Source organism: Cibotium barometz, chromosome 66 (genome assembly GCF_041138505.1).
Source record: "Cibotium barometz isolate CiBa-2024 chromosome 66, ASM4113850v1, whole genome shotgun sequence".
In the NCBI taxonomy this organism is placed as follows: Eukaryota; Viridiplantae; Streptophyta; class Polypodiopsida; order Cyatheales; family Cibotiaceae; genus Cibotium; species Cibotium barometz.
The window spans coordinates 14,038,233-14,045,883 of NC_141111.1; the positions used below are offsets into that span (position 1 = coordinate 14,038,233).

Consider the following 7,651-nt stretch of genomic DNA (forward strand, 5'->3'; position numbering starts at 1 on the left):
GAAATAGAGAGCATCAATATGGCTATTGATTAAAATGGTGATATATCAATGATATGTGTTTTTTTTCTTTTTTAACCCAACTGCTCATTATGTATACATTATGTGCATTATGTGCACTAGAGCTCCACATTCTAAAGCATTAGTGTAATAATATGAACTGCTATTACTTTACATTAATTTTAAGAGTGTATGGCAAGGCACTCATTAATGTGTTGAGGGTTTAGCCCATGCATAGGGTTTTGAATTGTCCCTTTGTGGTCCATCATCGTATTGCAATGATACTTGGTAGGCCTTTTTCTGTGGACATGTGTACCAAGTGTCATCACCATTGGGCTTGTATTTGACTGGCATGCTAGGGTTTAGTTTAGGGTATTCTTATGTTTCTTTAGCTCTATGGTGCATCTGAACATGACCTTACTTTGCGGGCCTCTTTGTGTAGATGTGCCCAATAGTGTACCAAGTTTCATCGCTATGGGGCTTGTATTTGACCATGCTAGGTTTTAGTGTTTAGGGTATTCATAGGGTTTTTTAATGTCACTCTATGGTGATAGTAGTTGGTGAGCCTCTTCATGTAGATACCATGTACCACGTTTCATTGCCATTGAAGAGCTTGTATTTGATGATGCTAAGTTTTAGGGCTTAAGGTTTTAGGTTTAGGGTATTCATATCAATTGCCACTTTGTGGCACATCCAAACATGACCATAGTTGGTGTGCCTCTTCATATAGATGTGCCCAAAGTTTCATCGCCATGAGGCTTGTATTTGATCATGCTAAGGTCTATGGTATTCATAGGGTTTTTTTTTTCTAATCCATGGCACATCCAACTTCATGTAGATGTGCCCAAAGCGTGTACTAAGTTTCATTGCCATCATGAAGCTTGTACCATACTCAAGTTTAGGGTTTAGGGATTAGTGTATTCAAAGGTTTTCAATTGCCACTCCGTGGTGCATCCAAACACGCTATACTTGGTGGGCCTCTTCATGTAGATGTGCCCAATTCATGTTCCAAGTTTCATGTCCAATTGAATTGTGATAGAACGGGAATAGAACTATGTTAACACATCATTGTCTCATTGTCATTGTATATCAAAGATTATGTGTGTGCTCCAAAGAGGACATGGACAAACTCCTCAGCATGTGACTCATTAGGAAGGTGTATGCTAAATTTTATGTTTAAAACGTTAACTTTTGGTGATTTCAATTAATGTGCATGCAATGTCTTATGATATATGTGTAGTGAATGTGATTTTATTGCATGTACATATGTGTGGATGTGATGGGATAAGTCACGCACATGAGCACTCAATAGATGAAAATTTTGCATGTCCCGATGATTGTATCCTCTACATAGGCACATATGAGCACTCTGTATCATGTACAAAATATAGTGCATCTTGATATAGGCAAGACACTCAAGAAGACAAGATCCCATCGAAAGTATTGCGACACATGCCCATGTTGCTATGAAAAAAACATATGTTCCATTTTGAGTCACCAACCCAATTGATGGATTGGAATTCTCGCAACCGCCCCACAAGACGGAGTTTTAAGGATTCCTAAGGATGGGAAGGCTTGGAGGCATGTAGAAAAGAAGTGGCAAGAGTTTAGGGTTGAGCATTAGCATTTGCAACTTGGATTAGCTATACGAATGGTGTTGATGCATTTGGGCACCAATCCACATCATGGTCCACATGGTGAGTGGTAGTCACCATCTACAATATTCCATGGTTGACAATAAAGTACAAACATCTAATTTTGGTGTTAATCCATTTGGGCACCCATCCACATTATGGTCCACATGGCTAGTGGTAGTCACCATCTGTAATGTTCCATGGCTAACTACAAAGTAGGGACATCTAATTTTGGCACTTATCATACCAAGCAACACAAGGTGAAGAACATGGATGTATATCTAGCTCCATTGTTGGATGAGCTGATAATCTTGTGGAACGAGTTACAAATCTATGACATTTTGCAGCCACTTGGGAAAGTTATTCTTATGTGGATAATGCATGATTGTCTTGGCTTTCATGATTGCTCAAATATACATGCATGCAATTTAGTCACTACCTCATTTCAAAAGTTAGTGTCATTCCTTTAGTTATCTAAGAATTAGTATTCTTTGATTCCCTTGAATATACATTACATGTCAAGGCTCCATGCATGTCCCACATGTGGAAATAGTTTGTGCAATCGACACATCTCAAACATTTCAAATGTTGTATACGAGTATCACAAAAGGTTTCTTCCTATGGACCATACATTTTGAGAGCATCCTTGTTCTGGTAGATTGAAAAATGTTGGTATAGGTCTAGTCTCGTGAGATCTGGTGATTGGGATAGAGTATGGCATGATCCTGGTGTTGATACGTCTCCACCAGGCATCTATTGACTTTCCATTTTTTATTCCCTTCTTTATTGGAGACATGTAAAGGTGACATATCTATTTGATCCAATGCATATATTCAACAACGTGTCAAAAAGGTTAGGGAATAATTTTATTGGGGCAAAGGACAACAAGAATGCACTCGATGTATTGAAATCAATGGCACACAAAGCGAGATTGTGGCCAAAAGATATTCATGGCAAGGTGGTGTTACCAACGGCACCATGGGTGTTGATAAAGAAGGAAGAGAAGTATGTGAAAAGTGTCATTGTAGGACACAAAATCCCAACTGGATATACGCATAACTTAAAGGGTGTGTTTACTACATACAGAAAACTGAGTGGTTTGTAGTCAAATTCAATTGGCGCAAAATGATATGGGTGAGAAAATCAATAATCCACTTTGTCCATGTTCACCTTTTGGAAATGACAACTTCATTGCACTAACACCTTCTTATTGAATAGTATGTTCTACCACTTACTTATTGTTTGCAAGGCTACAATGCTGAAGATGTTAGAAATGCTACTAACAAGCTCAACACGCTTGTAAGGTATGTTTCACTATATCCGTGTTATATAAAATGACAAGTAGTACGTACGTATGCGTATATCAAAACATGTTCTTGCGTATTAATATATGTAGGTGGATTTCATCAAGAGAGATCAAGAAGTCATGTATTCAAGAGATGAAAATTCAAGCTATGGAAGCTGTATGTTTGATTGAGAAGGCATTTCCAGCTAGCATCTTGGACATCCAATTTCATCTAATCGTGCACCTCGCAGATGAAGTGGGTTACATAGGAACTATAAATATCCGATGGATGTTTTTCTTTGAACATTTGTGGAAAGTATGTAAGGCAAAAGACCAAACTAGAGGGCAGATGGCAAAAGGATGGCTAGTGCAAGAGTCAATGTTTTATATTTGACTCTTGGCTAGTGCAAGAGTCAAATGAATCCATCGTTGCCTAGAATTTGCGAGGAAAAAGTGATGATCCAAAGGTCACATGATAGGTAGGTCAAGGCAAAGGAAAGAAAAAGAAAATGTGAATACTTTTTGTCTTTACAATTGAGAACGCGTGGAAGAGTGGATTCAACAATTTGAAGAAAAGAAAGCAAATCATGAGGAGAGGAGAGCATGGCGAATCAAGGAAATATGTTCCCTCTGGAGTTATCGTAAATGCTAGATAAATGCACCACTTTGGAAGATGCATTAGAAGCGGCTAGTAAAAGAGGAGAAAGTGTGATGAGGAGGGAAGAAGAAGTAGCAATAGGTTGTAGTATCATTCGTTCAATGCAATGTGGGCTTATGCTTGGCACTTTCGAGTGGAGAAGGTCGATGTGTGAAGCACATCACCTTTGATCAAGGAGTCATGGTCAACTTCTCACAAGATAGTAAATCTAGTGCAAGGGATACAAATGTCATTGCATGAGAAATGGATTATGTAACCATTCAAGACATTTTGCAAGTGGATTTTGTAAACTTTAGAGTTTTTTACTTCATGTGAAATGGTTCAAAGTCATTTGTAGTCATGCTCAAGATAGTAAGAAAGGAAGTGGGTGGGTTTTTTGCCACTGACTTGATAAATTTTTGGGATGACTTGATAGATACTTTTGTTCTCCCTGTACATTGTGCACAAGTACGAATTTCCTTTTTCAATTCTCTTGCATATTTTCCCTCAATTAAACATAGCTTGTTAGGACTTAGGAATGGTTTTGTAAGTGTACTTTATCTTCTCAAGTCGTTTTCCAACCTGGTCAAGTGTAAAAGAATTGGTGGGTATGTCATTCAAGTCTCACCTCAAAAGCAACATGTATTTGAAAAGCTAGGAGTAGAGTAAGAAATAAATGACGAGCTACTAATGCATGTATTGCAAGGAGCTAGTACCTGAAATACACCTCCAATAGTTATTGCTGAGATGAGGATAGTTTGAGCCTCTTTCATATACTAATATAGGAGAGCTCAACTAAAACACACACGATCTCCAAGGCATGGCCATAGAGCATAGATGATCTGGACATAAAAGTGACAATGACGAACCATATGATTCATTATATTTAAACAAACAATGCAAAACACTTTTTCTTATGTTATGTATACATACATTGGCCAAATTTGATTAAATTTTGCATTACTTTCTTGTGTCTCCATTATCAATGGGTTTTTTAATGACGTTTTTTTTCCATATACCAAGCTATGACATCCGTATCTACAAAATTTTCTATGATTTTCCATGCACAATTTATGCTCTTTTTTTGACATTTTTATCAATGGTCATATCGATAATGATATCAATAGCCGCTACTTAAAACATAATTACTCACTGATTTTGACAATTTTTTACCAAATTTAGGTGATAAATGTCAATAATTAGCATGGAGAGAGAGAGAGAGAGAGAGAGAGAGAGAGAGAGAGAGAGAGAGAGAGAGAGAGCAGCCTATAACATGTTACTACTACAAAAAAGAGTGGTGGTGCAGCCTTATTAGATGTTTTTTTAGAGAGAGAGAGAGAGAGAGAGAGAGAGAGAGCAGCCTTAACATGTTACTACAACAAAAAAGTGGGGTGGTGCAACCTTATTAGATGTTTACATATGGTATTTAGGAGCCATGGCTCAGGCATGGGTGGAATGGCTTAAAACACTCAAAAAAGGTTGGTCTTGTGCATGGTAAGACCGAGTTTTATATGGTACATGATGGGATGCTGTAAACAGTCGTAGTAGGTTAAGTGTGCGTCTCTGTGTGTATATATATATATACATGTGTGGCCAATCATTGAGTATACAATGTGCGTCTTTGTGTGTATATATATATTACATGTGTGGCCAGTATTTCAGTATACGGTGTGAATGTGTGCGCCCGCATGTGTGTGTGTGTGTGTGTGTGTGAGAGAGAGAGAGGTGAAGGAAGGGGAGGCGGGGTTTTTTTTTGGGGGGGGGGCACCTTCATGTGGGAAGATGCATGCATCAACTCTCTCTCCTCCCTCTCTTCAAATATATGCATTCACATTTTTTGATCAAGCAATCATTCAATCAATATTATGCCATTGCAACACATTGCTTCCCTACCTTGTAGCTAAACAAGAAGTCATTCAAGTGAAACATTACTCATCTGACCCAAACATTGAAAATGCTCTCGTAAAAGGAAAATCAAGGTGGAAATTTCACATAAATTGCCAAATGGAGAGGTACTTAAGGGAAGAACTAACGATTGAGCACACGGATGGAGAGAAGAATAATCATAATTTAAAAATGTGGTAGCAAGAGAGGTTTAAACCCAACATTACTAAACATTAGCCAGGCTGTTAAGTCACATTTATTCAAGAACTTACATGGGTACAAGAAATATGCAAATTCCACTCTATCAAAAAATCTGAAGAAGGTATTGATCGACTGGCAGTGCACTACTTCACAAGTACATAGAGGGCCCATATAATCCCTGGAATATATCCAAGCAATGTGAGAACCAGACATATCCAAAACTCCACCTACACATGAGAAGACAGGAAAACAACAAATGGATCAATAAGATGTCTTCATGTATGGGAGCCAAACCATTCTGCAATAAAAAGCTCTTGAAGCCTTCCACTTTAGAAGGCTTTTCAATCAAGATCTGCCAAATGGGTTGCTTATAATGTCCCAATTCTAGAGCGAGAGACAGTTGAAAGCACCAATTCACAGCTGGACGACGCATCGTAAAGAAAAGAAATCGCTTCTACACTTGCAAATCTAGCGACTTAATCCGATGAAGTTAAATCTCTGTGATTACACTAGTTTCACAGTAGTACACGTTGTGTTGCGGTCGAGAGTTGCATTAGAAAACAGTAAATCTGAGTGCAGATAAGATCTTATACTTCGCAGCCATATCTGAGGAAGACTCCCAGAGGTGGGAGGATGATCGCCAGCAATATTTCGACTAAAGTGGCAGCTGTCATGGCTAGGAAAACTGTCCGCCGATATTGGAAATATGGGAGAGTCTGAGCAGTATGGTACAATAGATTGTTGGGTGGCCAAATAAATAAATAAGCGCAGCTGAGGACTAGAGTTCTGAAGGTTTGTAACATGCAAAGCGAAAGAAATCCTAAATAAAGAAACCTGAACTTTAGAAATGCTTGGCAGCATCTCCCAAAAAGTAGAGCGCAACGACATGACACATGGATGGCATCTCATTTCCTTCAACAATGTGCATCCCCCATGTGAATGGGATCTACCAAAGTTTGCCATATCTTTTGCAATTAAGAAGCTTGGTAAAGCAAATCAAACTCGGATCCAAAAGCAAACTTGATGGAACAACAATAGAGAAAACTCGACTTCACGAAACAACAAGAGGGAGAAAACTTGGCAACACCGACAATGAAGCCTTGGAGGGGAAGCAAAAGAGCAAGTGTGATGGAGCAAGCAACATGAAGAGCAGATGCCAACTAGCTCATGCATCCCCTTCACCACTATATGGATCCCTTTCTCTTTCTAGGTGTCGATAGCACATGTGATAGAGCAAGCAACATGAAACATGGATGGCAGCTAGTTGATCCATCCCCTTCCTCACTATACGGATCACTTTCTCTCTGTGTTGATAACATGTCCTTGTCATTATTTTATGCCCCCCACTTTCCTAAGAGCATGTAGATCCAACATGCAAAAGGCTTTGCTCATATTATTCAAAGCTTTTCCTTTCACCTTTGACTTTTCTAAATTGAATTTAAAAATGAACTAATACTTCCCTTTAACTTTATTCTTCTACTTTTGCTTTGTACACTATCTCCCATTGTAAATTTTTGCCTAGTCCTCACATATTCAACAAAACATGATTTTGATGCTATAATCTAAGATATCTTTCTTGCCTAATTTACTTTACTTTTCTCCTAAGCATTTATACTTTCTTATTTTGTGGCCCTTTGATATTTTACCATTATCAACTTGTGATCCTCTAGCCTCCTTTAAGAAATTCTCTTTTTTAATTCCATCTTTTTAATTGACACTAACATGTGTGTTACATAGATGAGAGGGTGATGGATGTATTGCAGAGGAGATGATGGATAGAAAGATCCACAAGATGCCAAATGGCATCATATAATGTTGTAGGCCAAGAGCCAACCAACATGAATTGAGCATGAATTTCAGATCAATACATGCAATTGCACATATGAAAGCCCTTCATGATATGCTTCAACACTAGGTTCTACAACTTGTAATAGCAAAAACTCTTTTCCATTCCCTCTGTGCACCATTACTCGAAACTATATCCACTCAACACATGACCATCATGAGGAATTT

The 7,651-nt window shown here is 38.3% G+C and overlaps 1 protein-coding gene across 1 annotated transcript; it reads right to left on the bottom strand.

Moving 5' to 3' along the window:
* Nucleotides 1-5,678: 5,678 nt before the first annotated feature.
* LOC147602792 (hydrophobic protein RCI2A-like) lies at nt 5,679-6,381 on the bottom strand. The gene is made up of 2 exons (XM_086797529.1): nt 6,232-6,381; nt 5,679-5,865 (listed from the first exon to the last, which is right to left on the bottom strand). The coding sequence occupies exons 1-2, from the start codon at nt 6,310-6,312 to the stop codon at nt 5,782-5,784; spliced, it is 165 nt and encodes a 54-aa protein (XP_086653655.1). The 5' UTR covers nt 6,313-6,381; the 3' UTR covers nt 5,679-5,781.
* Between the last annotated feature and the right edge of the window lie 1,270 nt (nt 6,382-7,651).